The sequence below is a fragment of the Lineus longissimus genome, chromosome 6, assembly GCF_910592395.1.
Source record: "Lineus longissimus chromosome 6, tnLinLong1.2, whole genome shotgun sequence".
NCBI classification, from domain to species: Eukaryota; Metazoa; Nemertea; class Pilidiophora; order Heteronemertea; family Lineidae; genus Lineus; species Lineus longissimus.
Window position 1 is genome coordinate 20,670,435 of NC_088313.1, and position 19,322 is coordinate 20,689,756.

General features: G+C 41.5%; 1 protein-coding gene across 4 annotated transcripts in view; it reads right to left on the bottom strand.

The window, feature by feature from the left end:
• Positions 1-19,322, bottom strand: part of LOC135489318 (cytoplasmic polyadenylation element-binding protein 2-like) — a 109,451-nt gene that overhangs the window by 29,141 nt on the left and 60,988 nt on the right. For all 4 annotated transcript variants that reach the window (XM_064774625.1, XM_064774623.1, XM_064774624.1 and 1 more), the window contains one exon: positions 11,163-11,252. In XM_064774625.1, the coding sequence (XP_064630695.1) occupies positions 11,163-11,252 (90 nt within the window). The remainder of the gene's footprint in view (positions 1-11,162; positions 11,253-19,322) is intronic.

Genomic DNA, 19,322 nt, shown 5'->3' on the forward strand with positions numbered 1-19,322 from the left:
CGCAATGATTGCCATCAACCTATTTTAGGTGTGTGACAATTTAGTTGGTGAGCCATTTTGCCAGGAACACTTCCACTTATTTCATCATGAGTTCTTTTTCTTGATCACTCACTCTTTACTGGGCAAATGCCAAGATATTGTGTATCTTATTCCATCTGCTCTTCTCTCATTTCAAAAGCAAAAACTGCCTTGAAAAGCAACAATACCTTGAGAGAAAGGTTTTTAAGAAAGGCATAAACAACAATCCCAATTCTTCTCTGCCACAATTGGTTGGCAAACGTTGCTCTTTGGAGCCCACGTTTCCTTCCATTTAGAAAAATCTACAAGTCATCCTGGAAAAAAACGACTATTTTCTAAAATGTTTGTTGAAAATGCCAAGAACAGCCCAAGTGGACCAAAATAGATCTGCAAAACAATCCATCAATTATGGTGAAATGTTGTCAGCATCTCCAAATAATGAGATCAAGAAAAACCAACATTTGACTTGATTTGACACAATATTTTTTTCCCCGGAGGGAGATAAGGCACGGAAGATACTTGTGGCAAGAAGTGTTATTACCCCAAGGCAAACGAAAGCATTGAAGAGCTGAAGGAGCAGAAGAGGTGGTGAACAGCTCGTACTGATGGTACAAGGCAAGATGGAGGGCTAAAGGTGCTGAAGCAACCGAGCTGGAGCAGGCAAGGTCAGGAGCACTTCCTCAGGCTGAGGGAACATGATCTCAATCTCTTCATCTTGTGGGGAAAACACATTAACAGAACATCTCCAGTCCCAAACTGTTTACTTCAGAACTGAAAGTTTGTCAGAAGGAATGATCCAGGCGGAACCATGCTTGGTTAAAAGTTCACCATGACTGTTGTGTTAATCCATCACCTTGTCATACCAAGAGACAGAGGCCCGTTTGGGACATCAAGCCAGCACTTCTCACAACCATCACTTCATACCAACTTTTGACTGAATGGACAGCAAGAGCTTGTTGGTCAAGCGAATCAGACATTCAGAAAATGGTGAAATACCCAAGAGGAACCAGCAACCCAAGGAAACACTGATCAACAAGAAACCGACCTGAAAACTTATTCTCAGCTCCCAAGCTGCAAACAGTTGACTGGCTGCTGACAGATTCCCTTTTTCTTCTCTGCCCAGGAAATCTCTAGAAACACCAGATCACCACGTAGCATGTCATTTTTTGCCAGATAAGGAGAGGAAAGTCACGCTATGTCTACCAAAATACATAAACGTCCATCGCAATTTCTCAACTTTTTCCCGCAAGAAGAAGATTATTCGTCGATCAAGTGACAGGAAACATGTCATCATTTACATGTTGCAGATATTGCAACATCGTGTTTAGATGATTGTACCACTTCAAGAGGTGATCAGAAGTTTGGAGAGCACTGTTTCCTTTCCACTCCACCCATATTTCCCCGATGACACGATCTCCGGTAGTATCAGGTGGGTTTAACAGCAGAGGTGCCGACGTAGAAGCGTTCACTCGTCATCTGCAGGTGGAAATGGCACTTGATGTGGAATGTCTCGTTAGTAGGGGCATGGAAGCTGAATGCAATTGGTGTCATGAGACAGATGGTACTGGCATTCGTCTTGTTGGTGAGCAGTCTGATCAAAGATTATTGGGCGGTCTTGACCATTGCTCTTTACCCCCTGGCTTCTCTGGAAGAGCATGCAAGGACTATCATTTCAGAAATCTCTATTACTCACCACCTGACATTTTGGAGGTAGACCAAGTTGTTTGTATATTCAGAAGTGCGGCTTTCTAAATGAAATGGCCAGGGCCATTGTGCTCACCTCATGTGGAGGAAAGATGGATAAAGAGCATGGTCTTGTGTCATGTAGTGTTAGGTTTGATGTAGGTCCAAGCAATTACAATTTCCCCAAAATGGCCAATTTACAGTACATTCGACCTCTGTGACCTTGAAAAGTAGGTCAAATCAAAGAAGACCCGGGTGACACATTGAATGGTTGTTAGAATTAGATGTACCTATGATATAAAATTGGTGCCAATCGGGCAAGTCATTACTAGGAATAATGGCATTTTGAAGAATTTAGGATTTGGCCCCCTCCCTGGAGGCCAAACGGCAAATCAGATCGCACCAAACTTCAGTACCTGAGATCACCTGACCAAGGGGTACATGTGTACTTAATTTGTGATCAATAGTCATTGCAGTTAAGAAACGTGCCATTGTTACGGCCTGACGGCGAATTTACGCCATTTGACGTCTGTGACCTTGACAAGAAGGTCAAATTAAAAACCTGTGTGATATATACTGTATGGTGGTTAGATGTACCCATGATATCAAATTGGTGGCAATCGGGCAAGAAGTTAAGGAATAATCACATTTTTAAGGTTTTTGGATTTTGCCCCCTGGTGGTCAAGTGGTGAATCATATTGGACCAAACTTCGGTCCCTGAGATCAGCTGACTAAGGGGTAAATGTGTACCAAATTTGGTATCAATAGTCATTGCAGTTTAGAAACGTGCCATCGTTACATCCTAACGGCCAATTTACACCATTTGACCTCTGTGACCTTGAAAAGGAGGTCAAATCAAAAACCCGGAGGATATATGATGCACCTTTGCTAGAAGTACCTACCATATTTTTTTCAAAATTTCCCGACTACTATTGAGGGAGATATTGCATATTTTCACTTTTAACGTTTGGCCCCCTGGTGGCCAAACCATGAAACGAATCGGACCGAAACTTGGTCTCCCAGGTGTCATTACATAAGGGTACATGTGTACCAAGTTTCAACTCAATAGCTCTAACAGTTACGAAACGTGCCCTGCTAACGGACGACGGACGACGACGACGACGACGACGACGCCGACGACGACGACGACGACGACGACGACGACGACGACGACGACGACGGACGACGGACGCCACGGTATGGGATAAGCTCACCTCTGCTAAGAGGTGAGCTAAACAGTGTGTTTAGCTTCAGTCAGTAGGCCTGACTTGGGATCTTCCTGTCCACAACTGACCCCTGGAATGACCCCTGATTGTACCAAGCAGCCACGCCATGAGTGCCTCAGCCTTCACCATCAAAGATGAAAACCTCTCAGCCAATCTTATTCCCATCAAATCACGTGAGTCCACCACCACTTCAACAAACATCACAAGTCCATAACGCGTCTTCCGTGCAAACTGACCAGAACATTAATCTGACCATGCTGACATTGCCGTCATGGTGTCAGCGCCTAAACCATGCATTACAATGACTCATGTTCAAGCTATACATCACTGATACGCATTAGCGTAATATGAAATACATGTAGCGGTGATGGTGAGGATGTCACAAGCTTGTTCGTAGCTGTCATAACAGGAAATCTCGCACATTAACAGATTTCACATCTTTACACGGTGATTGGTAGAAGTGAAGTATTGCACTCATTGTAATCAGGGAAAGACTCTCAACTCAGTGGAAGTTGATAACAAAACGAGGATGACTTACATATTGTCTACAACGATTAATGAATGGAAGTCTTATCATAAGAACCTCGAGTTCAGAAGGTTCCACTATTTCCAATTATTGCGGATGAATTGCCTTCATAATCATGCTCTCGTCCATGGTCTCAAACAGAAGACCTTATAGGCCTGTTTCCGTTCAATACCAATAATGAGATTTGAAGAAGAAGTGCTTCAAATGTTATTTGCCTCTCAAAATGCCAACTGAAAGCTCCATGGTCTCAAACAGAAGACCTTATAGGCCTGTTTCCGTTCAATACCAATAATGAGATTTGAAGAAGAAGTGCTTCAAATGTTATTTGCCTCTCAAAATGCCAACTGAAAGCTCCATGGTCTCAAACAGAAGACCTTATAGGCCTGTTTCCGTTCAATACCAATAATGAGATATGAAGAAGAAGTGCTTCAAATGTTATTCGCCTCTCAAAATGCCAACTGAAAGCTTGAAGCAGTCCCCATAGCAATCACACCTCAATGAACAGCGTATTTTGCTGAGATCCCTAGCTGCATTTTAGTACACACCCCAAAGGTATTGCCAATACCAATCTTGTGATATTATCAGCAGCTTTGCCCCCATCCCCCAGCATTATGCATGGTTCCTCAAACCTTACCGATTTATCTAGATCCATTATTTCCAATAGAAATCGAGGAAATGAACACTTCTAGTTGAGAGCATTTCCAATATGCCAGCGGAGCACGTCTCATGGTTTATTTGGGAGTTCTCCCATCACTAGCATAATTCAGGCATGGATCGGCTTGGTTGAGTTAATCCTATCGACCATCCCTTAGTCTTGTCGGCTGTGAAATGGACATGTTTGGCAAAGGATTCCTCGTGTGGGGCACGAAGATATTTGATACTCTGATTAATCTATCATGATATCAGTTCCTAATAAACACATGCGATGTTTCAGCATCACACTCACAGCCTTGTCAACATCACCAAAGTATCCAGAACCATCATCACATTCAATTAATTTGTGCAAAATGTTCAACTTCAAAATCTCAGTTTTCTCTTGATTAGATTCCAAGCCTCACACCTCTTACCCAACACCTCTCAGAATAACAGGCACAAAGCTAAGCTTCAAAGAAAACTTCACATGCCTCAAAAGAGCCAAACGATTCATCATATCAACTTCAAGTAATTGTGAATTTTGTTTCTTTTTTATTTGCGCTGGGTGTCTTCCTGATCAGCAAAAGCTTTCTATAGAAGTTAGCATCACTTACACGATGGGTTTCACCCTCAGCTGACTCAACATTTCTGTACATCACAGGAAAGTGAGGTAGAGGAGTCTTGATTCAAGTTGGGATGAAGTTGATTGAATCCCAATTACTGTAGCCTGTTTGTGCAGAAAATGACAAGTTGTGTTATAGTCTCACTTTCACTTTCAAACTTGTAATCGGTTTATGTGCAACTGTTGACAAGTCTTTGACATCACAAGAATACCTGTATACCATGGGACACCAGTGATACCAACCACAGGAAGTCAGCATGGCACAGCAATGGCAACTTCCCACAGGTGAAAACTGTGAAGACTTTGATGAACCATATTCGATGTGGGCAGTTTATTTAGGTCACAGACTTGGGCTAATGAAGCCCACCCTAGCGACATTATCGTTTTATTATATATAAAACTCATCCTTGGTCATCTGTCTCGCATGTGATAATCAGGCCAAATAAACCATCAGAGGATCTGTAAAGAAGCAGATGATCCATCCTGGTCAAAGCTGAAGCCCGCCTGACTGGCCTCAAGATAAGGTATTTACTCAATGGAATTAAGATTAACAGCATCTCATCATTGGGCCATTAACGAAAACCACCAAGAGATGCAATATTGGATTGGTATCGACCGAAATGACCCACAACACAAAGGGTTCCAAACCCAATTCAGCAACAGCAATATCAAGACCCTTACTTGTGAGATAGAAAGTGGACTGCAATGAGAAGTGGCAGAACCAACAGCTCTGCAGCAGAATGATTGATTTTCAACTCTTCCCCACCCTTCCGACGTTTTGCCTTTCATGACGAGAGTGTACTCATCCAATGGGAAAAGAAGCTTTATGGAGAACTCTAGTCAAGTAGCCAATTGAACAGATGGTCATACTTCAAGAAGTACTTTAGACTGACTCAACATTCTTTCCCATTATGTAAAAGTATGTTATATTGTGTTAAGAAGAAGCTAATTCCTGGCAAATTAAAGCTCTATATTTTTGCAAGAGAAGAACATAGAACTGTCAAGTTTTCTGAACTTGGCCTTCAATCCAAAGGAGCAATCGACGTCCCAAACCACATCCACTACATTCAGTAGCTGGCACACAGAGCAAAAGCATAAAGCAAGCGTTCAATTTGACATCGTGAATTCATGAACACATTCTCTAAATAGCACCCGCAACGTGTTCACAATAAGTAACACCATAAATTCACTTTAAAGAGAAGCTATTGCTTCAACTACCGTTGTAAATCCTTTAAATGGCAATGTCCCAAACCAAGCATTCAAAGCATGCACTTTCTCATCAATGCCATTAGTGGTGGAAAATGACTACAAGGGCTCTAACCGATGATTTGGCTTTAATGCCAGGATTTGAATTTGAAGGCCATGAATGAATCTAACCGATACTCGATTGGCTTGCATTCTGGGAGAGAGTTTTTGCTGCAGCTGAGAGTTTATGTACTCCTTTGGAAAGAGCAGTTCAACAGAACAGTTGAAGACCTGTCATGACATTACCCCTTCCAATGGCAGACTGAAGTTGGAGTGAATTTGAGTTGTCTCTTTGGAGACCAGATGGCAACAGGCTTTTGAAGGCCCTTGCTGCTATTATAGATCTGAGGTCTTATACTATAGGTGCTTCCTCTATTACACCCCAAATCATCACGAATTCCAATCAGTAGTGTGTTTTTCTTGTAGCGGTGAGTGTATGCGGGCCGGGTGTGAATAAGTCTGCCTGTGTACAGCTCATCGCCATTAAGTAGAGACATGCCTCCCCTGAGATACAAGTCAATAAGTCTTATCTTTTGTGGAGCAAAAGAAGCACTTCTTGCTGTGTGGAAGTGTAAACTACAAGTTGAATGGAGGAGTGCGAATCAAGAATTCACCGCAGGCTCACATTTCTGTGATCATAGTGCAATCTACTGTCTACCGTCTCAAAACAGAAAGCAGATATAGCTTTAGGCAACAAAAACAACTCCTCGTAAACCTTCTTTTCCCACTCAAGCCAGCCTCCGCACAAACATAAAACACAAAATGGCATCCTTCCCTCTTCATTTTTTCATATCATTTGAAAATGTTGAAGGACGCAAGCAATGACTAAACAGGAACAAAAAATATCTTTAAGGTTTTATCTGCCTTTGTGAGTCACGTTCCTTCGACAATCTTAAGCAGAAGCCATGAAGTCAGGAGTGGTTTTTGAATACCAATCGCTACGATGATATGACCCCAGGCATAATCCCTCATTAGATTAAAGCAAAGTTGTTCAGAAAGCCCTTGCTATGCCCAGTATGTACAGCAGATCAAGGTTACCTCCACTTGGAACAAACTAAATCACTGATATGGAGTCCAGGGAAAACTGGGAATGAGAGCTTTTTTATTCATTCCCATGCTCCAGCCATGATATTGATGCATAGCATGGAAGTCCCACTTTGAAACCCTTACATATGATGGATGTTTTTTGCCCAGTGTGCATGTTATGATTTCTGCTTTTTTGCATCACGGCGATAAGAGCTTTCCAAATCATGTTTTTGCAGCATGTGAGAAATCGAGAGATGGTAGAGGTTTGACCCTGGGATTGCTGTGTCAAGCCTTGAACAATAGTCCCCTATTCCCATCAACTGTCAGCCAAATAACTTCCGATTCCCCACAGAGTCGTTGACAATGAACTTTACTCAGGTAAACATTGACAGCAAAATTTCACCTTGTCCCTCAGGCTTTAAACACCAAATAAGAAGAAAACCAGGGTAGCAAAATCTCCTGTTGTGCGAACAGTTCATTTGAGTTTCGAAAACAACTTCAATTCCCTGGATCATATAACCATGGCAGTGAAATTTCAACTTGTCCCTTCGGCTTTATAAGATTCAAAGGAGCTCCAAAAAAGAAACCATCGGTACACCATATGACTTTAATGGATGTGGTACATGTAGTACTCTCCATGGCGCTAATGAGCTGAAGCCTTTGATATCGAGGGAACTACGCCAAGGGTCTAATTGTATGCCATCAAAGATAAGGGTTTATAATTGTGGCTGTGCTGACACGTTGATGACGTTGTGTTCGCTAAAGGAGGCAGCTTCCCCTCAAGAATATTCAAGATGAACACTTTCAGTTTTGCTCAAACACTTTGAAAGTGGGGAAACTTCTCAAAAAGCGACTGCATCAATTAGGAAGATTTTCAAAGCAGAAGAAAGAGCAAGCCGTGACTTTTCTGAGGTGTGGCAAAGAACAGGCTCAGGTAGGAACAGGGTTCTTCTATTCTAACTTTCAATGATATTGTACCAGATGAGGAGATGCAAGCAAACAGGACATTATCAGGACAGGGCCACGGAAGTGACCAAAACAGAGTGAAAACGGCCCAAGATCAACCATTCAATCTAAATCTGGAAACTCGGCCTGATGGTGCGACAAAATCAAGTCATCGCACATCCAATTACCATTTTTCATCCTGCAAGCTAATCTTACCAAAGGCAGCTGAAATCGAAATGCCATGGAACTTGATACTACAATTCCATTGAAGGGTTCTTGACTTAGCAGCAGTTAAATGAGTTCATCTATATTGTCATGCCGATCATGATGAGATCGAGCAGATGGTCACAAGTCTGACTTCTAGTTCAGTTAAAGCGGCATGGAGACGCAAAATTCAAACATATTCGAATGGAACAAAAGGAACTGAATAACCCTTGACTCTGTTCATTGCCTTATCTACCCCAGAAAGTAGCTGTTATATTCTATTCTAAGTAGTAAACTGAGGTGCTCTGCTATATCTAGTCCTTTCCTATTTCACTTTTTTCTAAATATAAGATTTCTCAGAAATTTAAGATGTGTGACAGACCAAATTGATGCAGTATTTAAAAGTTTTAGACACCATAATGTCAGATGATTTGGATATGAGTACCACAACAGAATTGATCGAAATAGTCATCACTTCACACAGTTTACACCAAGCAAGGAAACCTAAAACGCTCCAATTTCTGACAGATATGTTTCCATCTGTCAAAGCGAAGGGAGAAACCAGCCAAGAGCTGTCTGGCGTGTAATTCTTCCATCCAGCATTTCAACACTCCTTTTTAAGAGGAAGGAATTCGGTGACATCTTGTCAACTTGTTGCAAGGATTATGTACATTTATTCTCTCAACCACTTCATCAACCTGTCACCTTTTTTTACAAATCTGAAAAGTTGTGGATCAATACCTGAATAAAAGTTAACAAACTTCCTGGCTCATTTGAATTTTTTTTCTTTCCAGCAAGGCAGTGAAGTCTGAATCGGCATTGAAAGGATGAAAGACTTAATAATTCTTTAGGTTAGTGGAATGAATGCTTCAAAAAAGCATTCTAAAATACCTTGGTACCGTAAAGTCAACTTTTAAATGGAAAATGCATAAGCCTCGTTCTGAGAGTGGAGTGTTTTGGACACGCAACCAAGATGCTCTACCAAAGTTCCCTCGGGTTGCACTAAAATGTGGAACCATGCACACAGCTCACTTCAGAAGTTTGAGGCTCTCAAAACACTGCTTCAAACACAAATCAGCCAAGGAAGCATCAACCACCCTAAGTTTTTTAATGAGCACTACACATATTTGCTGAGAAAAACGCTCCAAATAGCCCATTTGCGCGGATTTTAGCGTCACTTGAGCGAGCCGATCCGAACTTCCTATACGGGCTGCCGTAACATAATGTAAACAACGGCGCTACCGGCGCTCCGGGCAGGCGATGGATGGAATTTGCCAAATTCGCACATATTCAAGTTATTTCGTGGCCTATCTTTTTAAGTTTGAGGTATTTTAGAATAGAAATTGAACCCTCGGCTTCGGACCTTGGTTGAGTTACCAAGACACTCTCGGGTGGAGCTAAAATTTCGTCCAAACCCTCGCCTGTCGGCTCGGGTTTGGACTGTATTTTAGCTCCACCCTCGAGTGTCTTGGTAACTCAACCAAGGTCCTCCGCCTCGGGTTCAATTCCTTAAATATGAAACATGTGCCCAGTCAAGAAGCTGTCATTCTCATAGAGTCATACCCCTCCCAATGACCTTAATTGAAGATTACATGACCTTGAATGAGACCATGAACTTAAATATGACCTTGACCTCGACTGGGTCATGACTTCTCAACATAGGTGAATCACAAACTTTCTTGACCAAAAGATTGGTTTGTACACATGACTGAACAGACTCGCAGTTCATTTTACGGCCACTCATGACCAACACAGCCACAGGATCATGGAAGACAAGATTTTCTTCACCAACAGCAAAAGAGACGCCAGTGTAATCATCAACCCCATGTATCAACCAATAGATACACACAAATATCTCCATTCAATCGCCGATTGAAATTGACTTGTCAAATGTAATTGGTGATGCCCTTGAAGGCTACCCAGGAAATGATTATTGGGACTATAAATATGATTTAGGATGAAGTGCTTGCCTATCACGTTTCGGGTGATTTGTCAGATACCATGGACCTCTGGGCTCGGTGAGATCCCTAGAGATGGAGATATGAATCAGAATTGTATTGTGTAACTGATTTCATGTGTGATATTGTATTGAGTTTGACTGTCCTGATATCTGAGCTAGTGGTGGTGTGAGTTTCAGTACCCATGCTCATACTGACAGGGTCAGGTTTCAAAATATCTGCAGAGAGCCACAATGCTACATATCGTAGTGCCCTTTTTATAAAGATCAATCAACCAACTTGATAACCATAGATATACCAGCTAAAGCTACAGATGACAAGCAAGTCACACGGTGGCATTCACCCAAATTGCATTGGCCAAATGGTCCAAGGATGAAAGAGCAAGTCAAAGTAGAATTGACGTGAAATAAGAAATTGCCCGATGATGTAATGATGTCTCAGCATGCCCATTAAATCGCAAACTTAGTACAAGTTGGTGTCTCGTCTTAGCGGAGCCAAGATTCCAGATTACACGCCGAGGATGGGCACAATCAGACAAAGATGAGACATTAAAATGATGGAGAATTGTCTTGAGTTGATCGAGGATAGGCGGTTTGCGTTTGAAGATGTAATTCTGGTATAATCCTGGTGAGATCTATCCGCCACAAAGACCAAGAGACTACTTGAGATTTGGCAAGTACAACTGTACAATAATTTCTATGTATATCACCATTAACTTTCTCTTTGGATTAAGTTTGTGCAACGAACTGAAGAAGGCTATTTAAACTTGAAGAGAAATGGCTGAAATCACTTGCAGCAAGGCCATGTCTTTCATAAAAGGGTTCAAAATGTGATTCACACGTTGTGAAGTTTGCCCCTCGTCCTTTCAACTCGATGACTAAGGGTCACCTCTGCCAGCGGTGTCAAATTAGTTTAAGCCGTTGTCCTTGACTTTCAGGATTTATTCACAAGGGAAGGATCAATTACTTGATAGGATTGCAAGTGAAAGTTCAGGTTTCTGTTGAACACACTGATCTAAGTTAACCTTCGAATACCATCTACTACATAACCATCAGCAAGATGATAATTGGTCTTACCTTTGGGCGGGAAGTAAGATTTGCTCTCTGCTTTATGTGGCCAGTCAACCACAAGAGGTCCGAATCTTCTGAATGCAGCTGTGATCTCCTCTGAAAAAGATAAAATTGAGAAAACATCAGACTGGACTTCCTGAGAAGACAAATACTATCAACTTCTGAATCAACTCAACCTGGCCAGTTTTTCCCTTCAATTGGTGCTGTCGGCTTGCCATTATCAGAATGGCCAACCACTTGTCAAGACAAATTGGATGAAGTGTAAGACGCTCTTCTAGTGCGCTAGGTGATGAGGAAGTGCAACGAAATGAACCTAAGTGACCATCAAGGGGACGATTGGCTAGTATAGTAGTAACCATGGAGAGTGTTGAGAAGATTACTGGAGACTAGATTCCTGATTCAACAGCCTGACCTTACTAGATGAAGGAGCAGCAACATTGGCTGAGCCATCTGACCAGTAACTCGTCTCAATATGACTCATACTTAAAAGATGCTTTCTGAATCCCTCCAACTTCTAAAATCTCACTTCATATCTCAACACCCTGTATATGACATTGCTGGCCACAAACCTCAATTTCTGCTGTAAAAAACATATGTCGGGGCAAGTTTGCCTATGCTAATTCAATATCCACTTCTTTCTCAAAATTTCTCTTATGGAAGAAATCTGAAAGGTCATCATGCTATTGTTGCCAAACCCTCCCTAAGCTTGTTAGCAATTCATGCTCACCATATAGCCATTATAGGACATGTCAGCCAAGCGACTCAAGGCCAAACAAGATTCGACATCCTCCTATATGCCACGTGATCTCCCATCAATGATTTATGGAGAAAAAGCTTTGAATAATAACTTGCCAATCCCCAAAGCTTTTTTGCCAGATGATTGCAATATAAACCATTAATAAGATACAGGGTTTGGGGGCTAGTATGTCCAATAGCGTCTACAAGGTTGGTCTGGAGCAAAAAGTGGATGGCACGAAAGAAGCTCTATTCATTGGCTGCAGCATTACTTTCATGACAATGCACAACATCTACTTTTTTGCGTTGGATAAAATGTTGTCCTACTATTGAATATTCAGCTGCTTTTCACAACCAGGTCAATAGAACCACTTGCTCTGGCAGTATAAAGCGATACCTTTTCACACCCAATATTGACATGTTACCAGTCATGTGACAAGAGCATGTTGTGCAAATATACGTCTGTTTTTCTGTCAACAATAAGATTCAACCAATTCAGTTCTGTTTTATTTACACTTGTAGAATGACTGACATGTATAGGGTCAGGGATTGACCCCCCCCCCCCCCCCCATGACACAGATACAGAGAAAACCTCTCCAGATGGACTTCTTTCATTGCCTGCAAAAGCACAGGAACAACACGATTGGGTCAATTGACATAACATTTCTGAAAATGTTGTCTGCCGCCAAGCTCTGTGACACTGACAGTTATTATTCCAAAATATCCATTCTAATTTCATATGTGACAGTCAGGCCTTACCATCCGCTGTCTTATCTCTCTGTATACTTCTACTTGATTAAGGAAAATGATTTTCCAATGCACCCAGCTGTCAATTGAGATATGCGCTTGTTTCCTTAATAAAATACATCGCTATCATTGGCAGTCTCAAAGTCACTGAATTGAGAAATCTCGGGAATAAATATCCAAGTTATACGTGCTAATCTTAATGTTGAATTTTATTTCATTTGATTCTGCAGCAAGATGGAATAATTTGAAATTGGTTATGAAATTGAATTCACCATGAGCAAGCAAGCAAGTGCATTGTATTAGAATCTACAATATTGAAGTGAAGTTAAGTTGAGAGAGAATTGAACCGTAGCATGTAAATGTTAAATGAACATGTCTCCATTCAGGTTGAGAAAAATCTAATTTCTGTAAATTAAAGGTGCCGTCGATCCTGCTACATGTAGACATTCCCGAGGGTTATGCTTCCAACCACTAGTCAGAATTAAACTAATTTAATTGGAGGCAATCTTCAATTTGAAGGATTGGAATGGCGTACCATGAATAAGGACAGCGCCTGTCATTCCCAAGGAGTGGTTGTACGGTGTGATGATCATATTAGAGTCTTACTGGCAAGAGAAGACAAGATCTGGACCACTCACTTAGCAAGAGAGTTATTGTCACACCCACAGAGTCAGTCCCTAATCTGACTGAATCTGAGGAAACTTCATCAGAACTTCCAAATTGGTATACCATATAATCTTATAAGGAGAGAGCATTACATGTACAATGTATGATTGGATTGGTTCAAACAGGTAATCAGAGAGAGAAGGGAGCTGCTGATCTTGTAAGAACGCATCATGGTCCTGTTGATCGGAGACGGCAAAGCCTCCCCCAGATATGCTCAGTCGGATGCGAGGTGAGTTTTCATCACAGCAACGCAGAGGTTCCAATCAAATCTGACTACTTCCAAACTGCACCAGAGCTTGAGATAGTGCCTCAAGAAGCTTCACTTGAAGTACTATTTATCTTCTTATGTCAATTTCTTAACAAGAGATTCAGTGTTGAAGTGTTTTGACAAAAACAAATGAAGACAAATACCATTGGATATCTTCTACCAATAAGTCTCATTAATTCCCTGATCTACTCATAACCCCAAAAACCAATCGACACGCTACACTACTTTTAGCTTGATTAATTGCCCTCTCCGCACATTGCTAAAATCGCTAGGAGTTTTTTCTTGTTGATGAAACTTACAAATTAGCAATGTTTTTCCTCAAATAGTTTAGAAGTTCACGAAATATGTGAAGATCATTTGTGACTCAACATAATGGCACATGATTATCCACGACTCAGCATAATGTACATGACTTTTTTTGCCTGTGTGTACACTGAACTTACCGTCTGTAAATTATTTACAAGCTGGACTATTTTGTCAATAGCTACGGTAGGTTCTATTAGTTTTCAAGCACTTCACCTTTGCTGTTATGAGGTTTTTCTGCATGCAGCCCATAGATGGTATCTAATGTAGTATAAATAGTTCATATTTGCATGCAGTTTAGGAGCAACTGTCATACAATATTCATAGAGAACATTCTAAAGCGGCCATTTTAACCTCATAGATCATGTTTTAATGGCCCGAGCGTAAGTCAGTTATAATCATGGATCCATTACTGTGGCAGGTGGATTAGAATTGTCATCGACCTGAGTGACATTTAAACTAGTATGGAGGATAACTGGGCAGGACAGTCAGATCCCCGAGTCAGTGGGAGTGACATGGTGTCACTATGTCTCACCTTAGTTTAGCAGAGGGGAATCACTGTGTCTGATTTGACTTGGTGAGACGAAGAGCCACAAGTTTGGGGGGAAGGGTACTTCTACAGAACAGTTCAGCCTAAAGACTAGTTCAGGTAAAGGGACGTAATCTGCACTGCTGGCTTTCCAAACCATGCGTTGCATTGCATTGTACAGACAGAGTGTCATAAAATATATTACCACTAATATGGCAGACTCTGAATTTTAGTGCAAGATGGCAAAAAATCATTCAGCAAAAGTTAATGGTGTAATTCGGAAGAATGGGCTCATAAAATTGGAGATCAAGCCAAAGTAGGCAAAAACTCAATGCTTCCTTTAGTCATGACTGCGACTTAATGAATTAATTAGCACTGCTACTAAAAATAGTAAAGAGCACATGTTTCATCTCTTCTATCAATGATGAGCAACTATCAAGTTTCAGACTAGGTTTGATGAAACCCTTTCTACATTGGGGTACGGGTGTGGAACAAGCTGCATGCAAAATCATGGCTGAAACGAAAGCTGAATATGAACAGCTCATTTCATCTTTTTAATGGGATAGCTGATCATCTACCAGAAAAACTCGGCCACTAAAAACCAGCGCATCTTGATTTTTTATCAAAAGCAGACACAATGATCTAATTAGAAAGGAAGAGCGGAAATAACTGATCAGTACATGTAGCTGGCAGCTGGAAAACCAATGATGAATAGCAGAGTGGTGGCCTTTCTGCACCAGATAGGGCCTGCCACCGGTGACCAAACTTAGTACCAAGAGGTGGCAAATGGCAATATTAGCATTGGCAAACATATGATATTCATCACTCACTCTCTAAATATCCTAGGGTCATACATTATAACCACATATAATCAATACTGAAGGGTTTATGGAACCCAGCTCCATCCTGAGGGCTCTCCACATCAACACCGCCATAAAAGATCAGATGTTTTTCATATACAAATCGCACGAGATTTATCTCAGGGGGATTTCGTGCAGCTTGTCAATGTGCCCATTACGACTTCAGCCCTTAGCAATCATGGAATATGAATTGCTGATATGAAGGGGTATGAGACTGGCGGGCTTGCGTTGAAGCTCATCGAAGGCGACACACTAAAAGCAATTGATTCTTGAGGTAAGTGCCTGCCACCTCCTCCAGAACATGGAGATTAAGAATGGCTCCCTGTAATCGCAATGTGCCACCAGATTTGTCAGGCAAATGTCAAGAGGGGGTGATCAACAAGATCGCGGGGTGGTTTCAAGCGAAGTCGGCACAAGAAAGCTCTACACTATATGATTTCCTATAATCAAATGTGTAAGAAGTCAGGGTGGGCAACATCTAATTTGCCAAATTTGTTGGTGGTAAACCTGACAAATGTCTTTAGACAGACATAACAGAAGATGTACATTGTTCAAGTAAAGATGATGAATATTTCAAATGATAGCATCCTCAGAACAAAGGACCAATTAAATTAGGATCAATTATCTCTTCGCAATCAAATGTTCAAAATTGACTTGAAGATGTGACAAGATCCCTCGCAGGCCAAACATGGTTGGATCACGAACCAACATCAAAGCGAAATTTAATTAACAGGTGTGATGTGGATGAAATAATGTGGGTGTCTGCGACTGGTGAACGCTGTGATGATCACGTTCAGCTGTGATCACGATCTAGGAGTGGTGGAGCGATGATGTGGAGAGGCTAGCGGCTCCAAGTTGTGTGGAGGCTGGGGAAGACACAATGTGGCGCCAGAGTTGGACTCATCAAGGAGCAGAGAGCAGAGCGTTTTAATCCAGTGTTAGGATGCAGGTACTCTGCCAAATGAAGACGAATCTGAGAGCGTGAGATCTGATATGGCTTGATGCATGCAACTGTGCAGGCCAAGCTCAAAACTATCAGGCTGACCATTGCTATCAGACCATTACAACTTCATGACGAACAGAGGACACTGATATATTGCCACAGCAGCTGTCAGCATATTTCAGCCAGATTATTCATGCATTGCCTCCATTATCCATCCGGAGCATACTGATATCATGTTTGAAGGGCGCCCGACTTGGCAATAATCTCATTTAGAACTGCCTTCATAATGGTTGGATCAGATGGTCAAAAGATATTTCTCCCAATTGACCCACTCCTAATCTTGAATCCTTTATTTCTAACACAACTAAGGTGCAATGACTCTCAGAGGAGCCTCAGTTTTCTCTGTACAATGTCTGCACAGTCAACTAAGTGCTGAAGAAAGGGAAAGCTCCTGAAAGCAAGGATCTCAGACTCATTTCAAGGTTGAAACCATTTACTTCTTGTCACCTGGGAGATATAATCAAGAGTTCCCCATCAGTCATAGACTCATGCTGGGTGCAAAGGGATGCTCAACTGAGCATCAACCGAGAAAGACAAAATCCCAAGGCTACCACACTTACGCATGGTCACGTAGGGGAAATCCATGGTGATAACACAAATTTGTTCTGTCATTCAAGTCGACTAATATTTACTGAGGGTGTCAAACTGACAAGGGGAGATCACGCCTTCCCATAATGGTATAAGTACTCAGATTTGATTGATTAAATATTATTTCCAGCAGAGGTGAATGATCCATTTTACCGAGCACTACGCCAATTGTTGAATGTGGACAATTTACAAGATCTACTAATGGTGCATGGCACTTTCACAACAGCGACGCCAAATCTTTAGATGAATTTGGTAATGAAATTACTGAGGCGAGATTGAGGTTGGCAAATTTGAGACGATCTGTCTCAATGAGTAGAATTTATTCGTGTACAAACGAAAAGTACACCCATAAAGATAGCGGCCGTTTGAATTCCTTCTACGGCAATACACATTGTCTCAATTGATTAATGCGTTCTCAACACAAAAAGAAAGGGATCTTTAGATGGATTTGTTAATGAAATTACCTGAGTACGCCAAGACGGGCTTAATTTGAGATGATTGATCTTGTTCCACGGGAGATTTGAAAGTATGGAGTCCCGAAAGGAAACCGTAAACTCCTGTATTTCAGTCTCAATCATTGAAGAGAGAAGCTATATTCAACCATAACAAGTTGACCAGCAAGACCAGCAGAAAACACATATACATTGTCACTTTCCTCTCAAGAGAGATGACGAAATGCATCAGAACACACTGAGATACCAGACCAAGTGATGAGCAAACCGGGACAGTTATGAGACAACTCTACAACACAGTGACAGCGTTGTCAATAAGAAATGGTAAAGAAAGCACCTTTAGCAGTGACTCATCAAGGAAAGCATCTTTGGAAGCCAACGTACAACTCTGCCGAGATGAGCCCAGGCAGCCACTGCATCAATGTACATCACGGAGGCGAGACATGGTACATGTAGTGACACTGCTGAGATTCTCTTCAAGGAACAAGAGTGTTGCATCTCAGCAGTTTTCAATGAGAGGTTTCCAAAGAAGTCACATAACAGCTTCATTCCAAGGAACTTCCAAGAGTAAAACAAGAGAGATTGAAAGCATGTTGATGACCTACCAACACCCAATGGAGAATTCCCCACCACTCCTTCTCATGTATCATATGAGATACTTCTATATGAGAAGAATATTTATACATTCCTGAAGAGAGGCTGGTGGCCTCGTCCGCCTCCGTAGCATACCGGATTCATCCATGATGAACGAGCCTACAATGGCCACCATTGTAAATCACCCCAAATTGGCCATCTGACAATTGTTTCCTAGTTTCGTAACCATCCCTTACACAACAGACTGAATATCTCACCTCAGTATATCACTTATGTATTTCTATTATCATTCTCGTCCAATTTAAGGTGAACAACATACATATTCATATTAAGGAATTCTCTGATATTGATGAAGACTAAGGCTGAGGTATTGTGGCGAAAATGGGGTTTCTGAGCCTGAATTGTTCCCTGACAGTTATGATGGATCCATTCCTAAGCAGAATCTACATAATTTGAAAATCATTCTTATCTCTTTCACCTCTCTCTTGGCATTATGAAACCTTGTCACAATCTGTTAGTGTATTACGCCCAAATCAATCAGATGTGTATTGTCCGAGTTGGTAAACTTGGGACATATCTTCAGAGCGCGCTAATTCACTGCTGCTTCTCTTTCAGAGAGTGCGGCGAACTCTAGAGATTAGCTCCACCCGTTTAAATGATCGCTAAAATTTGATTAACCTCCCGGCCGGGGTATTTGGGCGCAAGATTGAATTGTGTGATTAAGATTTAGGAGATTTGGAACAAGTATTTGTGGAGATTGATGGCGGTTGGGGATTCTGGGCTGGATACATAGGGCGTGTTTATTTGATGGTATTGGATGTTGGATGGCTCAGCGGCTAAGACATTCAACGGAAATGTGACCAGAGTTTGTTTTGGCGTAATCTCACTAGGGATAGGGAATCTCGTTTGATTAATTTTGTTGTTTTGTTTGCTGTGAGACCAGCTACCACGGCAGATACAAATGAATATACTCCGGTTTCTCAAGTTTCAAGCAGTTCTTTCAAAGATGATTCTCATATGGGAAGGACATTTGCACCGTAACTCTAACATGTTATTACACACATGTTTCTAAGATACTCGTATCTTTCTCATTTCTGAAGGTGACAAGCAAATCAATCGGAAGATGATTTTGAACGAAGCGATCAACATGACAAAACCCTCAGTTTCTGTCATGCCTGACATTCAAAGATAGCGGCTGCCACAGGTCTCGTTTATGTTGGGGCTGTTGATTTATGCAATGAACAGCATCACTGATGATGTTTTCCAAGTGGCATGAAACTCCCCAGTTCCGCCAATAAGGCAAACTAATTGCTCATCAACAGCAGAAAGATATTGCAGACATTCAGCTATTGAGAGAAGACATTACTTTTTTCAATCAACAGCTCTAATTACAGCTTTGCAGTTTTTATTGGCAGTGGAGG